General features: G+C 41.7%; 1 protein-coding gene across 1 annotated transcript; it reads left to right on the top strand.

The window, feature by feature from the left end:
- Positions 1–615: 615 nt before the first annotated feature.
- MEOX1 (mesenchyme homeobox 1) lies at positions 616–6,383 on the top strand. The gene is made up of 3 exons (XM_058857915.1): positions 616–1,069; positions 4,980–5,152; positions 5,982–6,383. Exons 1-3 carry the CDS (start codon positions 616–618, stop codon positions 6,102–6,104), a joined length of 750 nt encoding a protein of 249 aa, XP_058713898.1. The 3' UTR covers positions 6,105–6,383.
- The last annotated feature ends 12,046 nt before the right edge of the window (positions 6,384–18,429 follow it).

Genomic DNA, 18,429 nt, shown 5'->3' with positions numbered 1-18,429 from the left:
TTTGGTATCTATTGAATCCCGTTTTAGGGCTTTTTCTAAACCCAAGATGGAGAATTTTGTTAACAGTGCAATAAAAATAACTTCATAGTGTTACAAGGAAACATTAAAGACTTTTTTGTGCGCTGCTCTTTCCCTTAAAAAAAAAAAAATACAGACATTGTTTCTTTAAAAGGCTCCATCTGCAAATCCCATTAGATGTGCATATAAGGTTTCAGATGATTAATAGCTGCCTGCTTTGCTTTGGTTGGAGGGGCTGAGGGTATGTGTGTTAACCCCTCCCTCCCCTCACTCACATTTCACTTCACAAACTTGTCACTGTCTCCCCAGCACAGTATTTAAAAAGTGTTTCACTCATGCCCAGCACTTCACAAGGAAGCAACTCATGGCAATCCCTGCAGAAATCTGGTAGCTCCAGTCAGGGCAATGAAGACCTTTAGAACTAGAGTTCCTGAAGTAGCAAACCTGCAACAGCATCAAACCCACAAGCAAACTGTTGTTTAGGGAGGAGATCTATTCTGTAAAATTTGGAAGAGTTTCCCTCTGCTTGTCTTCTGCTTTTGAAGGCTGAGCTGTCACCAGCCAGGAGCACTGAGGTGTGGACAGGACTGGAAGCAGATGGATCCCAGCAGCAGCAGCTGCATGCGCAGCCCACAGCCTCCCACCCTGCTCTGGGGGTGTGTGAGGAGCTCCCACACCGACCTGACCACAGCTCCAGGGCTCAGCCACTATCCAGCAGCAGCACCATTCTCCTTCCAGCAAAAATCAGATTTTGCTGCTTACTCCGATTTCTCAGCCTCCTGCCTGGTGACAGCTCCCCACAGCTTTCCACAGGAGGAGCGGGCACTTGTGGAGCAGCACCCCTCATTCCAGCACTCTGACTGGCACCTGGCAGCAACTGAGGCCAGAAGAGGAATAAATCCAGGACTGGCCTTGGCTTCTGGAGAATCAGAGAGCAGCAGCCCCAGCCTTGTGAGTGTGGCTGTGGGTGCGGATGAAGATGATGAGGCACCAGCAAATCCTACAAGTGACTGTGAGAAAAAGCCATCCAGAAGGAAAAAGGAAAGCTCAGGTAAGTGATATGAAATCAGGGTTGTGGTAGAGTGCAGGAGATGGAATGAGAACACCTGGTGAGACTGGGAGTTAAGAAAGAAAGCTGATGAGCAAAATTTCATAATACTTGATGGGGCAACTTTACAGTAACATCACTGTAACTAACTGTCTCATTCTTATTCTGGTCTTTGTATTTCACTCCTGCAGATCTTGGGTGCTGAACTAGGCATTTCACTCACCAGCACAATTTGCTGTCACTGAACAGGAATCACATGGCATGTACACACAGAACTGAAAGTCCTGGGATGTGGAATTATACATTCACACCTGCCATTTGTCTGTGCAAGAGAGAATGGCAGAGAGCAAAGATCCCTCATCTTGAGCTGCCTGTGGTAGTTGGAGATGTCATACTAGGAATTTGACATGTCATTTTATGGGAAGAAGTACAGGGGCAAAGTCTTCCTTTAAATATAAATTCTATTTGGTCACACTAAATGTTAAATATTTTAACCTCAAAACAGGAGGTACTAAAAGTTTGCCTATCAGTACAATGTCCAAAATTGCAGAAAATATACATGGCTTTCATGGTGTCATCCTAGCTAGCAAAACACATTCTTTCTACAGTGTAAATATCAATAATTTCATAGTTATACAAACTCTAACTTGCTGATATCTCAGATCCAAATCTGTGAAATATGCATAAAATTGTTTTTTCTTAAGGAAGCTGTTAAAATTTAAGATGCCATAGCATTCAAGCATACAAGCTACAGTGTGCTTTTTCCCACAGCCCTGTTCCCAAGTGGAAAATATTTTCCAGTAGCCCCATTTCACAGGCAGAAAATGCATGGATAAAAATATTAATTGATTGACTTCTAGGTTTTGCAGACATTTCTAGAATTTAAGTTCATTTATACTGAAAAAGGATGTTTAGGCAAAATTTTCCCAAATGCAAAGAAGTTTAAATAAAATAATTATTTAAAAAGTGACCAACACTTTCATTAAAACGTCAGCTAGTCACGGGTAAACAGCAGATTTCAGCTTATTCACATTAGAGGGATATCTTTATCCTTAAAGAGACTGATTCCAAAGCACATCTCCCTGTTTCAAGAAGAAAAAGGTGCCTTTATTCTCTCTTACTACTTCACATTTTCTTTTCATACCTGCTGCTGTCCCCTACGCTCTTCGTTTCAGGGAGCTGTAAGCAATGACATCCCTGAGAGGTCTGGGGTTCCACCCTCTAGTGACCACTGCAGCCCTGGGGAGAGGCAGCTGTTAAATTCAATCCAGCACTGAAGCTGGTTGGGATCCTGGAAGGAGACACACTCCTTGGGGAGACACACATCTGCCTTTGGTTCCTAAGCAGCATCTTTCTTCCCTTCCCTTCCCTTCCCTTCCCTTCCCTTCCCTTCCCTTCCCTTCCCTTCCCTTCCCTTCCCTTCCCTTCCCTTCCCTTCCCTTCCCTTCCCTTCCCTTCCCTTCCCTTCCCTTCCCTTCCCTTCCCTTCCCTTCCCTTCCCTTCCCTTCCCTTCCCTTCCCTTCCCTTCCCTTCCCTTCCCTTCCCTTCCCTTCCCTTCCCTTCCCTTCCCTTCCCTTCCCTTCCCTTCCCTTCCCTTCCCTTCCCTTCCCTTCCCTTCCCTTCCCTTCCCTTCCCTTCCCTTCCCTTCCCTTCCCTTCCCTTCCCTTCCCTTCCCTTCCCTTCCCTTCCCTTCCCTTCCCTTCCCTTCCCTTCCCTCTTCCCTTCCTTCTTCCCTTCCCAAACTTCCCTCTTCCTTCCCTGAACTTCCTGAACTTCCCTTAGTCTCCTTTCTTCTTTTTAAACTGGCAGTACAGTAGGAAAAACCTGCCCAAGATGATCTGTCCTTTCACACATTTGTCACTTCTCACATTCTGTTGTCAAAACTGCAGCAGCTGGGCCACATTTCCACTTCTGGACTCTCACAGAACCTCAAGCATTATGTCTCTTGACAATACCCTGTGGCACGCAGTGTGCATGAGAGATTCCAAGCTGCACATCCTACTCTGCTCCCAGAAATACCCAAATACCCGTTTTAAATTACTCCCGTTGTCCTTTGGAGATGCAGACCAGTGAAACTGCCCCTTGGAAAGGGAATCCTTCCCACAGGGCTGTGATGAACTCCCGTGTACTTTGCTTTAACTACTTGTTTATCATTTCTGCCATGTGCTGAGGGCATTGGAGAGTTGCTGCACCCTCCACGAGTCTGTGAGGGCAGCACAGACCCCAAGGGACACCCAGGGGCTGGTGGCAAAGTTCCCAGCAAGAGATCCACACTTCAAATCCTGATTCCCCACTGCTCCCTCCCAAATCACACTTGAGAGCCCCTGGGAAATGTGATAGCGTGTCTGTGCTGCAAGGGATGAGAACAAAGGGGATTGTTAAACTGAGGGCAAAGTCATGGGGAGAAACTTCTGGAATTTTGTTCCTGTACATTCCCCATCTTTATTTGTGGAGTTCTGAAGCAGCAAAACCAGTATGGAACAAACCAGACTGATTCCCTTGGAATGGAAAGCTCCACTTCTGATGGCCAGAGATCAGGTCAGCTCAGTCACCACAGTCACACCTCACAGATTTCTCCAGTTTTACTACTTTAGCCACCAAAATGACACCCAGAAGATGAAGCTGCACATCATGGATAAAAATATTAATTGATTGATTTCTAGCTTTTGCAGACATTTGTAGAATTTAAGTTCATTTATACTGAAAAAAACATGTTTAGGCAAAATTGTTACCACTTTGCTTATCATTTCTGGGTAGAAATATTACACTAGGACACACAGAACTACATTGCCTACTGGTTACACACAAAAATTAACTTGCTAATTCTCAGCATAACAAAAATGCTACTAATGTTTAGTTCAGGGAATCTAGCAAGAGGAGCAAGAGGGGAGAAAGCATCAAGGAACTCACAAAACTGAGTCCCTGAAACACTGGCAGTTTGGACTTTGCTCACTAAAGGAAATGCATTTTTCTTTGCATTGCTTGGAGATTCTTTGAGCAGCAACTTTAAAAACACAGGAGGAAAAAAAACCAAAAAAAAAATAAAAAGAAAGGAAAATGAAAAAAGGAAAGATTGAAAAAAATGAAAAAGGGTTGCCATAGTCTCAGGCAAAGTCAGTTTGTGTTTGCTTTTTATCATAATTGATACAGCATCACTTTGGCTATGGCTTGAAATTTGGCCTTGAAATAGGACTTTTGATTGCATTGCAGAAATGTACACAAATAGCAAACAGGTTTTTCAGGACATCACAATGACAAGGATGATACTGAGGCCAGTCATGTACACAGACACCAGATCTGCTTGTAGTTTTCATTTAGCAAGGATTAGAAAAAGTTAAAACACAAGAGTGTTCAAGGTGGGTCTGGACAAAAACCAATTTCTCTGTTTTGTTGTTTTACTGCCTCACATCCCCAGTATTTCCAGGCCATGCACCACAGCTGAGGGTGCTCACTGAGTGATTTGTTCTTATGTCCTGCACCAAAGCTGGGCACCAAACACTCCTAACATCCTGCATGCTGCATGTTCTTGGCTGCCTGCTGCATGGTAGATCAGGGGAGGATGAAAATATGTATATAAGGAATAAAAATTAAAATGTGGGGAAGGAAACTCTTTTGATGCAATGGCAGCAAGGAAAGCAAGGAAAGAGCTTCTTTCCCACAGCTCCTGTTCTGTGACTGTGCAGACCCAGGCAATTCTGACAACACTCCCCATCCTGACTGAGCTGTCCCACCTCTGTCCTCTCAAAACCAAGGCTGGCAACACCACTCAGTCATGCTGAGCTCGAGGGGGCATAAAGCAAAACATCTTAAAGCTTCCACTGAGCACTTGAAGGAGTTGTTTAGATCTCTGCAAATGCACATGTTCACACACATCAACATAACCACCAATTACACAAGTGTGCTTGCCTCTTAGAGAACCAGAACTCAAGCAATAAGGCAGAAAGCAGCAGCAAATCACGGAAGGAAAGGACAGCTTTCACTAAGGAGCAGCTGCGGGAGCTGGAAGCTGAATTTGCCCACCACAACTACTTGACAAGGCTCAGGAGATACGAGATAGCTGTGAACCTGGATCTCACCGAAAGACAAGTACTTTCCAAACCCTTGTCTCCCCAGCTCCTTCTTCCTCCCCCACAACTTCTCCCTAATGCTAAAAACCAGATATGTTACTCAAGAGTCTGCTTTTGCAATGGCACAAAGGTATTTTAAAACAAAGCCTCCACATTCTTTCAGACACCTTCGTTACACATTTTTGTAAGTAGTTAATAAATTTAATTATGTTTCTCTAAACTAAAGATAGACTTGGTAATAATTGGTCTCTACTGAGTTCTTGTTTATCACCATTCATTGGTACATATTGATATATCAATGTTTACATATGAGATATGGATATCACCTTTGACTAAGAGGAAATTATTCAAATGAATGCTTGATACATGCATTCTTCCTGGGTCAGGTGGTATTTTGAGGTGATAAAGAAAGACAATTATACAGAGTTTTGTGGAGAGAGGTATTTCTGTTCTCTCATTGTCATCTCATTGTCCAGGTTTCCTTATCAAGGCTAAGTGGACAGCAGAACAATTGTGTAATTATGTGAGGCAAATTAAAAATCCTAAAACATTAGATTGAATGGCCTAGATGTTAAAAATATATGATAGGCACTGTGCCTTATTTGACATGAAGATAGATTCTAGGCAAAGCACTTGTACTACTTTTGAGGGTTTCAGAGGAACATCTGTGTGGAGCATTTTAGAAAGAATTGTTCCAGTATGTGTGAGATGGATTAGTCAAACCTGTGAGGCTCTGTTCACCTTTTCTTCTAGAATTCCACAAATCATCTCTCTGCACACATATACATAGCTCTGCTTATACAGCTCAGCTTGAGCCAACAAGTAATTATTTTCTTTTTATCACCCAGGTCAAAGTATGGTTTCAAAACAGAAGAATGAAGTGGAAACGTGTTAAAGGTGGGCAAGCAGTGCCCCCACACGAACATGACACAGAGGATGTGGACTCTGCTGCCTCCCCCAGCTCTGAGTAGTCCCTGCAGCAATGGGAGAGGAGTTTGGAGAAAGTCATTGATTGGAATGTGGGTGCAACTGCTTAGAATCAGCTACACAATGAGATCACCCTGCCTGCCCCAGTCCTGTAGCCCATAGTCTTTAAAAGGTGCATGATGCTTGAGGTTACCGAGGCAATTAAAGAGCACAGGGGGGAAAAAGCCAAGGGAGAGCATGATTTTGATTTTTGTCTCTCAAACTATCTTACTACCACAGATGTGTCTACAGAAAAAAAAACAACAAACACCAAATAGAAAACAGAGACTCTCACCAGAAAATCCAGACTGTTAGTCAGCATATGCAGCTGTATTCTCATCCAGGGGTCACACCTCTTTCCCTGGTCACACCTATTCATTCTGCATTTGGACTTGACAATGCACATCTTCCTGTGCCCTTCTTGGAGAGAAATAAATACTTTGATAGTCACTGTTTTTTCTTGCAAAATGAGTTGAACACCTATATAATTAGGCAATAAGATTACAAAATAAAATGTGAGATGAAAACGCACACAGAAGTCAATTCACCAGTTTTAGAAGAGATGGCTTTCACACTGACAGTCCAAAAAGGTAGGTGCCTTGTTGATGGCAGCAATTTGCAGAGGGAGATTTCATCCAGGCTTAATGTAAAACTGAAATTAAATTGCTAGATCTCAGTTTCGAATATTTTTTCAAAACAGTCATTGCCAAATGTCCCAGCAGGCACAGCAGAGATTGAACTCTCAACACAACAGCTAAAATATTATTATTTTGGTTTCAAGATTTTCCAATAAACTGCCACAGCACCACCAGAAGTCTTAAGAACACCTTAGAACATTCTCACTTTAAATTATCCCCGCTTTCAACCAGAACTTGTAGTGTATAAAATGATGATGATTTAGAAAAGCATAATGCCTGCTCCCATTTCTTGTATCTTTTTTGTTTAATGCCATATTTTAAGCAGAATTTTACACTAGTGTACCACATTATGACTATTGAGAATACTGAAACTTTGGTTTAAATATTTCAAATGTAACCATTAGTTGCAGCTACAGCCTTACTCTGATGCACTGCTGTTGTGAACTGTAGATATGCTGGGTATGAATTTGTATATCTGGATTCTATGTTTATAAAGCTGTTAGTGGTAATTCCACTTGTAAAAGACCTCAAATTTGATAAATATCAACTTCTTTTTTTTTAACAGAGATGCTGTATTCTTTTCAAAGAGGTGCTTACTGTACTTACTGTATCTACTAAAAGAAAACATACATCCTTCACAGTTCCAAACTCTGATTGACAGATTAAAAAAACCAGCAGTTTAGAGTAAATATTCATGCAAAACCAATTTAAAAGAATCAGTATTTTTAAAAAGAAATATTTAAAACTAAAGAAACTTGAGCAGTTTGAGCAGCACTGAGGAAGTGAGGTTGCTTTCTGGTTTCCCATACTGCACTGCTTGCTCTTATCCACTTTATTCAAAAACAACACACAAACAACAAAACAAAAAAGTTACACAAAACAAAATACCAACACTCCTCTGCCCTGAAAAAAAACCCAACAAACTAAGAAAACAGCATCAGGGATGTCTCACACAGGCCCCTCCACAAACCTGCAGTCACAGCATGGATGTAAACCCATGTAAATTCTGGGAGTATAATAACTATTATATCATCAGTTATAATATTTAGGGGCACACAAGTTCTCTCTCCAAGCTAGACCTACCCCTGTCTCTTCAGGTCTTTATGATAAGGAAAAAATACCCTCAGCTTCCTCCTGGGACGCTTGTGGTAGATATTTAAATGGAAGATGGTACAGAGATGGTCAGATCCCAGTTACTTCAGTAGTGATAAGGGTGGACAATGAGAGAACACCATTCTTTTGGTTAACAAACCCAATGTCAGAAACAGGTTAATAATCTCACCACTCAGGTGACATAAAACTAGTTGGCTAAAATGCACAGATGAGAAGTTACAGTTTACTGTATCTTTAAAAACAGAAATTGGTTTTGGCTTTGCTTCTTGAACCTTGGTGCCTTCTGATTCAACTTCTGACTAAACTCAGTAGTTTGGCTCTTGGCAAAGACTAAAGAAAACTGTATTTTGTGAAGAACTCTGGTGCTCAGATATCCTACCCTCTTCTCCTGGAACAGAAATCACCAATAGAAATCAGCAGTTCTTTTTTACCTCTATCCTTGTAACCTCTTAAGCCATTTAATACTGTACATCACCTCCTCTCCACTGTGGTTAGAAAGTTTGCAACCTGCAGGAACAGCTTATTTTGAGATGAAAACTTTCATGCTCTTGGCTACTAACATAAACCAAAACCAGCTCACCACCCAGAGGAGAGGCTAATAAATCTTCCCTTTCAAGTAAGTTGTCAATAGTAGCATAATGAATCCTAATTTACTTAAAAACTGATCAATGGGATCTCGGTCTGTACCCATAATTACAGCTCCTAAACAGTCTTTGCTCTGAATTTTGAGAAATAAGCTATGAGTCACCTGTGAGATCGTCTTGTGCTTAGGCAGTTTCTTCATTAAACCATCTGCTCACTCTAAGATTTTAGTGTTTTGAGAAGGAACATTTCACTCCTGACATCAAAGCATTTGACCTCTGAACCTCTGGTGCCAAGAATCTTCCAGGGAAGGCCTGTGGTCTGCGAGCAAAGTCTTTGACTGGCACTTATTTTTCTCAGAAATACACATCAGGCTCTATTCTCCTCACAGAAGGGAGGGAAGCTACCTGGGGATGTTTGGCAATGTTTTCCACGCCTTACTTTCAATAAATAATCTGAGCACACAATCACCCCATGGCATCAGAGAAGTCTGGCAGGGATTCCCCAGGAAGCACAGGCAAGCAGAGCAGTGAGACTCTGCCAGTGCAAACAGCTCACAGGGAACAGGGATATCTGGATAAACACAAAAATATGTGCTGGAGCCCTTTATATCTGTGCTGCCTCTTCCAAACAGAGCAAGAGAAGTGCTTTCCTTAGAGTCAGAGATTTTATGGACTCTTTATCTATCTAGCCAGATGCCAGTGGAGCAGAGGCCCTTATTTGTTTTACAGGTTCTGTATCCTATGACTCCTCTGTTGTTAGTCCTCAGTTGCTCCATGCCATTCTACAGCTTTAAGCCAGTGATTTTTCCAGTCAATGGAGCTACTTAAACTCCAAAGACAGCCCCAGGCCAGTCCAATGTTGCCTTGGATGTGTCCAGGGATGGGGCATCCACAACTCCTCTGGGCAACCTGTGCCAGGGCCTCACCACCCTCACAGTAAAAAATGTCATTGATTTGCTGGGAATAAGGAACCATAAACCTCCAGTTCACGCTGTCTGGGAAACAAGAGAGCCCTTCAGCAAACATTTCACAGCCAGAGATTTTGACTGGGACACATTTTACAGAGCAAAGCTTACAAATCCTACTTCCTGTAGAATTTCCTACTTATGGAAATAAGCACACACAACAAATCAGGGCATTTTACAGAACACACCATTTTTCAATTACCCTATTTTCTTGCCCCACCTCTAGCAGTGCTCATATTAAGTTTCATCAGCCACTATCTCAAATTTTAGATAATTCCCTTCCCTTGAGGAGAGTGCAGAGCCCCTTCAAGCCTGCCTTAGTTACTGGGCTCAGTGTGCTGGACCCACACAGCTCCTCCGGACAGATGGACAGGAAATCCACTTTCTTTCAGTGCTTACAGCAGAAGGGCTTTGTCTGACTGGAACTTGCCTGGTGTGGCTGTAAAATAACCTCAGGTTCTTGCCTTTCAGGCAGTATTTGTGAGTTATGATGGGGCAGCTTCCCCTCAGCTCTGTGTCCAGGTGTTGGCTCCCCATCCCCACCCTCCCCACACACAATGCCACATTGTTCTGCTTTCTGCACGAAGGAAGGATTTTCATACACTACCAGACTCTTACAACACCGTTCCCTTCCTCTATACCAGAATTGTTATTTTATTCTTTTAAATAACTCTTAGACAGGGATAAGCTTCCAGGGTTGTCTGGAAGCTCCTCTGGGACCAGATTGCAGAAGAGATAATGGGAGTGAGTAACAGAGAGGATGGTGACTTCATACCACAGAGCTTTGAGTCGTGTTTCTCTTTCCTTATTAAAGAAGAAAACAGTTTTTCAAGCCTTGCTGAATATCCCTGGCTTTGGAGCAGGGCACAGACACGTGACTTGACATGCTTTCTTACAGCCTTTAATTTTGAGTTCAGTGAAAATTTATTATGGCCCATACTCATACCTGAGGTTAATCTGTCACCCAGAATGCCACGTGTGAAGTATTTCCTATACCCAGGAATTCATCACCAGGTAAGTGTTAGCCCAGCAATGCCACAGTTAAGTTGATGATTGTAAAGACACCCCCAAAAAAAGGATTGTTTCTTCCTTTCAGTACTCACCACAAACATCCTAGCAGTTTTGTACCTCCATCTACTTTTAATTCTATATTTCTATATTTCGATGCTTTTGTATATCTACATTTCAACACTTTCCATTCTTTATTTCTTTCATGAGAGATGATAAAGAAAAGTGATGTAACTGTTGAGAATCTGTGCAGTTTCCAATCCAAAAAAAAAAAAAAAAAATTATCAGATATAATTTAATTGCTCCATCCACTTTTCTTAGCTGAGGAGGGCAGACCCCTGAATCTGGACTGGAAGTTATTTTCCAATAAATAGAAATATAACTCTCCATAATAATTATCCAGAGTTGTTTCTCTCTGAAGTTAACTGAAAAGGAGATTCTGGGGAAAAGTGGAGCTCAAGAAGACAATCTTCATTCAAGTATACAAACATCCAGTACTCTATTCTATACCTAGAAATGGCACAAAATATAAAATGAGGCCTCTTACTTAAGAGCCCTGGCAACATAGACTTGTGTCAGGCTACTTGCTGTCTTCAAGTTGCCTGTATTTAGCTGGATTAAGTTATAAACTTCTTTAAAGTATCCCAATAAAAAAATAAATCTATTAAAAAGAGGATAAAATAATGAGGTGAGAAATTGTCTGTGTCAGGAAAACGTTTTAGGCACATCTCTCTGGTTTATTTGCAGGAGAAAACACAGACACAACTGGAATAAGTTTCACATTACAAGACTTAAGGGTTCTTGTCTGCACTGAAGACGTGTTTATACTGCTGGGTTCCAGTCTGAATCTGGTTTATATCCTGTGAATGCTCAGGGTCCTTCATCCACTCCAGGCAGGAAGTCTTTAATGCACACACTGAGAAGACATTTTCAACTATTCAAACATTAAATAAATAAGCATGAAAAAAAGTCATTCTACTGCAATAATTAAATTCTTCCTGTGTCTTTACAAGAGTTCTGGAAAAAACAAGCCTCCCAATCCTGGCAGAGCTGTTTAAAAAGTCCAAGAAAGCCATAAGGGAAGGAAACTCAGTGGAAACTCATCCATTTTCCCCTTGCATTTTGTAGCACCATGAGATATTTAAGACCAGAGGCTCACAGTGTTTGGCTCAGAGCAAGCCTTGTCTCAGAGACATTCTGTCATTTAAAACAGGCAATTATCAAGAAGAAAACCAAAATGGTCATGTGTATGTACCCTCCTTCCCAAACTGGAAAGTGGGGACTTACCCAGTGCTGGAAAAGCACTAAAGAGAGAACTGAGGGAACTGAGGGAACTGAGGGAACTGAGGGAACTGAGCCCTTGTCTGGTTCAATATTGATCTTCTTCAAGAGATGAAATATGGCCCACATTAATTACTTACACATCATAGATGCTTCTCCTTGTGCACTGGGAGGATTTCTCAGGCAGTAACCAGATGAGAGAATAGCTGGAAGCTGTGCCTGAAACTTTCTAGAGCTTCCACTGCACTTGATAATATTCTCAGTAATGTGCTCTAACTTTTGGTCAGCCCTGAAGATGTCAGGTGGTTGGACTCAGTGATTGTTGTCACAATCACTTCCAAATGAAAAAAAATCTCTTCTAGTTGCAGTTGCTTTGACATCTTTTAAACACATGAATATGTAGGAAAAATGTAACTCACCATATGGAAAACAATGCAAGGGTAATAATGTTGGACTTGTAATCTGTGTATAACTTTAAATATGGAACTGGGCTTGAATTTTCACTTTCCTTCACAGCTTCCAGGGCAAACTTGACTAGCATTATTTTCAGGAGAAAAATGATCTCTCTTTTTTACAGTCTTCTCTCTGCTGTAATTTCTTTGTGTCTCTGCCAGAATCAAGATGAGGTGATGCCAAGAAAAAGGATGAGCTCATTGCATTTAATAGTATGAGATTTCACAAATAAAAACTACATTACTCAATTGAGAAGTAGTCAGTTGTATAAAACAGGGTTAAAGGCAGGTAGTTTTAATTGGAAACAAAAAGAATTAATTCAATTCTCATGCTGGTTGTCATTAGTGAACTGATCTGATTAGCCTTCCTTAGGGATGGAATTTTAGATTATTCACCATTATTGTATTGTTACTGCACTTTTATGATAACATTAAAAGAACAAGATAAATGTTGTTGGTAAAACAACATAGTGAAAGCAGTGAATTATAAGAAAGAGTAATTTGGATTTTCCTGTTCAAATCCAAGGCATAAATCTCAGCCTCAGGAACAACAGGTTCAGCACTCTCTCCATGACTGTTTGATTTCTAGCATCCCACTGAGCTCAAAAAGCTTTTATTCCACAGAACACTGAACCCTTCTCAGTGGTGCTGTACCAGTTCAGAAGAATCTCTGAGACATGAGGAAACTATTGACCATCAGCTCCACAGCAGTGCATTTTGCAAACAGAAGCACAGCCTCTTTTACAGGTCTCATGCAACCTTTGCCATGTGCCACAGGAAAATGAAAGAGCCTTCAAGAGGGAAGGACAGTTTGGGTGTCTGTAACACAAATCTGAGCTCATGATGAGTTTGACTGGGTGCTAGACCCTGGCACAAGGTACAACTGAATCATTTTGTGCAAGGCAGGCAGCCACAGGTGTCAAAGATCACCTCACTCTCTTATGGGAGCAAAATCTAAATAAAACTTACGGATCTGTGGTTTTCCTGTATCCTTATGAAAATCCTTTACCTATGCTGCCAAGAATGCCATGACTCCTATCTGGAAAGCAAAGGAAGATATGATCCATTCTGTCTCCTTCACTCTCCCTGCAGCAGAACTGGAGCAGAATCCCCAGTGGTGCTCCCAGCAGTGTCTGCTCCAGTGTCTCACTGACACAGAATGACCTAATTTGTTATGGCTGCTGAGAACTGAGAGAAATTAAATCCAGGGTCTGTAGTTAATTGGGGTCAGGTTGAGATGATTTATGACCTGAGGAATGTACTCACTCTTTACACTTATCATACAAACAACAGTATCAATTGGACCCAGCAACCTTTGGAATCAAATTGAAATTGGGATTTTCCAGAAAATGAGTAGTAGCAGAGGCAGGACCCATGGGAGGAGGCAGGCTGGTGGGCAGATGAGGCTGTATCTGAACACAAAGCCAGGTTCTCTTCCCACTCTTGATCAGTTACCCTCCAAGTCGAGATTTATTGTGATTCAGAGGAGAGATGGAATAGCTCTATGCCAAGGAAATTTCATCTGTCTGGAATCTGACAGGAGAAAAAAAAAAAAAAAGTTTGGAAATTTCAGAGGAAGCTGGGATTTGTCCCAGTTGCAGTCTCTGTGTTCACTCAGCCAGCTCATGTTAGCAAGTCAGGCTCACTGAAAAATTGAGGCAAATGCTTTTCCATCAGTCAAGAACCTGGAGTTTGGTCCCACATCAGTGGCTGTGCAGTGCAGCAGGAGCCTTCAGCAGGTCCCCCCATGCCTTTTGCAGGACATCTGAAATGAATATCTTTCTTTTCTTTGTGGACTTTAGAAAAGGATTAGAAAAGAGTCACTCTGTTTTCAAGTTCAGAGCATTTTATCACACTTCAGCAGTTAAGTTGAACATGAAAATAGAACTATTCAATAATGGTTTTCTTTGGGGGAAAAAAAAAATCACAGTTTCTTCCCTAATTAGGACTCTGCTTCTTCATTTTTCCTAACTTTGTGGCCTGTTTCTGATTACATAAGATGCAGCCACTCTTGTGCCCACTGAAAGCAGTGACGGATTTGGTTTGTTTGTTTTTTTTAAAGTAGAAAAATCATCTCTATTCTGCTAATGTCTGTCAAAATAGGCAGAGAAAGTGAAGGAGAGAAAGAAAAATCGCTGCAATCCCAGGAGTGGAGGTTATAAAACCCCTCTCCATGGGTTTCTGTGCTTTTTATTGAACACAGTTTTACTCACACACACCTTAACCTGCCAGCTCAGTGAAAGTGCATCAACCCTTTACCTTCCTGTCCCCTCTGAGTGTCCTTTCACTCCACACAGACATGAGCTCAAAACAAATAAAAGCTTCTTAGGAAAAAGAGTGGTTGTTACAGAAAGGTGCAAAATTCTGTGGGAGGGCAGAGATCCTGGCAAGGCACAAACCAGTCTGGGTGGAATCATCTCTGCTGCATCCCAGAGCCTTCATCCCAGGGCAGGTGCTGCAGGAGAGCATCAGGCTGAGATATTCCCTGCACTCAGTGCAAGCCCAGAGAGCTCCAGCTGCAGCACAGGGAACTCCAGCAATTTGCCTTTGCCCTTATAAATCTTCCTGATTATAGGAATCTCATCTGTGGGACTGGCAGAGGATGATGAGTGTGGCCATCGCTGCATTTGGCTCTTTGCTACCTGCAGTTTAACTCCCAGGCAAGCAGACTGCAATAACACAGGGTATTTATTCAGCTGGGCCTCTCCTGTGGATCCTGGGGAGGAAAGGTATGTTCTGGCCTCTTCAATCACTTCATTCTTTGCTGGAGTAAACAAGAGGAGCCACGGGGGGTTGTCTTTGCTTGTGAGGTTCTGCTGTGCGTGGGGATTGCTGCAAGAGATGCCTTCACTGTTAGAGCACAAAGTTCTCGCTCTGGAAGGAGGGAAAGATGAGTTGGGGTGACTGCAGATGTTAGAGGGAATGCAAAAAAAGGACTGAATAATGGTCCAAACAACTGTTTTCCATCCCTACCAACAGACCAGGCACCATCTCAACTGGTGCACCCTGTGCTGCATCCAGGGTGGGACAATTTGTCACCACAGACATTGAAAAGGAGGAGGGGAAGCTCAGAGCAAGGCAAAGCTCTGCTGAGTTTCTGTCATTGTGCACTGGGATTTGGCAGGCCCTGTGCTCCTCCACCTCTGCAGCTTTCAGGAGGGGCCACTGCAGCCTCTCATGAAGGGCAGTGCTCTGAAAAAGAGAGAAATGCTGCAATAACATGAGCTGACAGCAGAGCTCCCTAAGAAGCATCTGGCCAACTCACTAGCATGAGTTTACACTAAAAACTCAGACAAACAGAAGTTATTGGTTGGTTCTTTAAAAATATTGCCAGAAATGGTTGAGAAATTTGTGTTTGTTTTTCTTTTTCTTGTAAGCAAGCCCTGAAACACTCTTACATGCTGACAACTACTGTAAGGAAAAATAACGGTTTATTTCAAAAATTTGGATCCTTGTTTTATTTAGGGCTCCTAAGAAAGAGTAATTTCAGTTGAGTTCAGAGCTGAGGAATTTTTCCACTGTTGCTGCCCTTTCCACAGAAGGTGAAGCCAGAAGGATGGGATCTGGCAGAGGTGCAGGATCGTGCTCTGAGCTGCTCCTCTGCACCTGCTGCTCAGGAGCCTTGTTGGAGTCTGAGATACAGAGTGTGTGCCCTTGTCTCTAATACTTGGTTCTGGGATTCAGGGAAACACTGAATTTCATATAATATGAAATTCATGAGCATGTTTTCATGGTGATACATGAGAACAAATGCTAAAGTTAGATTGGAAAAGTGTAAATGTGTAGATTAGAAAGTTTTTTAAATCACTGGGTGAAAAAGTAGTTTAGAGAACAGGAGACAAGATGGAGGATTTAGGGTGTTGTCTCTTGTCCTTCTTTCTTCTTCATTTTCTTCTCCTAGGGGTTTTTGGGTAGTAGTAGGTGGTTGGGTAAAAAATGTTGCAGTGCAGAGCACAGGTGTTGGGTCATTGGGTCACTAAGAAAAATAGCTTAGTTGGCACCTGTTAATTGGGTAAATGGACATATAAAAGACCTTGAAGAAGATCTTTGTTAGCCGTTTTACCCTTTTCTATCATAGTGCACACAGATCCTTGTACCTTGTAATGCTGATAAGAAAAAATAAACAACTGAGACCAAACAAGAGAAAACTGCCTCCCTCTCGTCAATGTTCAGTTCAAAGGGAAAAAGAACCCAAATCAAAAAGTCCTTAATGAGACAAAGCCTCCCCACCCTGCACCCCAAAGCACACAGAGCTGCTCCCTCCCCATCTGCAGGCAGGGAACACCTCTTGGCCAGTGCCATGTAGGGTATCAAATGTGAAAGGACAAGTGTCTTAGTCAATATTTACAATCAGGTTACTTGCTCCACATAAATATATCCAGAGCCAAAAAAAGGAGACACAATTTACTTCTTCAGAGCAAGGGTGGATTGTTGTATGAGGCACATTTGTGTGACTTAAAATGGCTTTTAAACAGCAAATTTAAAGTTAATTTCATATATAATACATATTATGTTTGTCTATCTTTAGGTTTCAGTATGGCACACACCAGGTTGTCTGGAAAGCTGCATGAGCCCAGCAGGGGCTTCACTCAGAAAATGCTGAGTGCTCCAAAAGGACTCCTCACTCCTTCCCCTCACCAAGTTCTCCCTGGCAAACCCACCTGGCCAAACAACAGCACTAAACAGCTTTCAAAGAAAAGAAAGTAAAATTCTGATAAGGTAGGATCCTCTTTTCAGACTTTCAGAACATGAAGTTTTAATATAATGATTACTCCAGGCAGAAATATCTCAGGTCCTGCAGCTCAGTGACCTTCCAGTCCCAGGGCAGGTTCTCTGGAAAAAAAGTTTTCTCAAATTGTAATCCCATGGATTTTTCTCACCACTTTTAAAAAGAGCAGAGGTTACACATGTTTTTCACACAGCCTTCCATTGCATAGAAGCTTTCTCCCCCTCAATCTCTTTTCCTCCTACATGGAATAAAAAAAAGGCAGAGGTAGCAAGTGAAGATAAAGGTAAAAAGGGCTAAGTGTCCCTGGGGGCAGATTTGCTGTATTACTTCCAATACTTTGAAAATGTGAAAACACATTTGACTGATACTTCTACATGGATAGTCTCAGCTTCTTTACTGTGATTTATATGCAAGAATGAAATCTATATTGATTATCAAGACCTAGCTCTGGATAACAAATTTTCCTAGATACTAGACTTATTTTGCATCACTGAATTTCTCTTCATTTTTGGATAATGAATGGAGATGGCCTAGCATTTAAAAAATAATAAAGTCATTGACTCAAATTAATCTTAGCTGGAATTTAATGCATAGGATATTCTGAATTTTCTGATTTTCAGGAGGTCTGTGTTAATAACTTGTTTCAAGATGCTTTTCCCAGTTTTATTGTTATTGAATTATATTCCAGGGACTGTTGGATTCCCATTTAGCTTCTCAGACATATCAGAAATTGCAGTGATATGTCAAAAAAAACAAGGAACAGATTCTGCTTTTTGTCTTCTAGTCTTAGCAATCAGCCTATAGGTAAACAACAGAAAGCTGTTTTTTGGACCAAAAAAAGAATCCTATGAAAAATGGAATTTTTTTCCCCCATATTTAGTTGGGTGGGATATTTTGAATTTGTGTTTTCCTTCATAATGCACTTCTGGGTTCATCAGATTCATCTTCTGCACTGCCCCAGGCTCAGGATGCCTCACTAACTGGGGTTTGAATGCTTCCTTTGGTACAAAAGAGCTGAGTGGTAATTCTGGGCACACTGAATCCACTGCTTGGCCAGGGGAAATATCAGCTCAAAGCCTTGTGGGATGAGGCTGTTCCTGGAGCTCAATTCCCAGCATTTGGATACTCCAAAATCCACTCTGAGAACTCCTCAGCTGGGTCTGAAAGGTGCTGCTGCTGCATCCTTCCCACCCCATTGTTGGAAAATGATACAAAACTTAATTTGTTTTGGTAAATTTAGTCACCTTTGCCTTGGGGGAAAGGAATTTTGTATTTCTTTTTAAAGGACTGTTTCATCACTCAAGATGTGATGAGTTTAACATCTCAGCAGACTGGGAGCAGCACAGAAGATACACAAAAAATAACCATAAATGAACATCAACTCCAAACATCACCCCTGGCATGGTCAGAGACACCAGGTCTGGGAAAAGATCAATAAATGAATGAAGAATGAGAACTGAAATAACATCAAGGGTGAAGGGATCAATAGGAAACCAAATCCTACAAACTGTGCAACTTGGGACCAATGACCACTTAACCAATGAATTTCTCTGGGTTTTG

The sequence above is a fragment of the Poecile atricapillus genome, chromosome 27 (genome assembly GCF_030490865.1).
Source record: "Poecile atricapillus isolate bPoeAtr1 chromosome 27, bPoeAtr1.hap1, whole genome shotgun sequence".
Classification (NCBI taxonomy): Eukaryota; Metazoa; Chordata; class Aves; order Passeriformes; family Paridae; genus Poecile; species Poecile atricapillus.
This window is presented reverse-complemented; position numbering and strand designations above follow the sequence as displayed.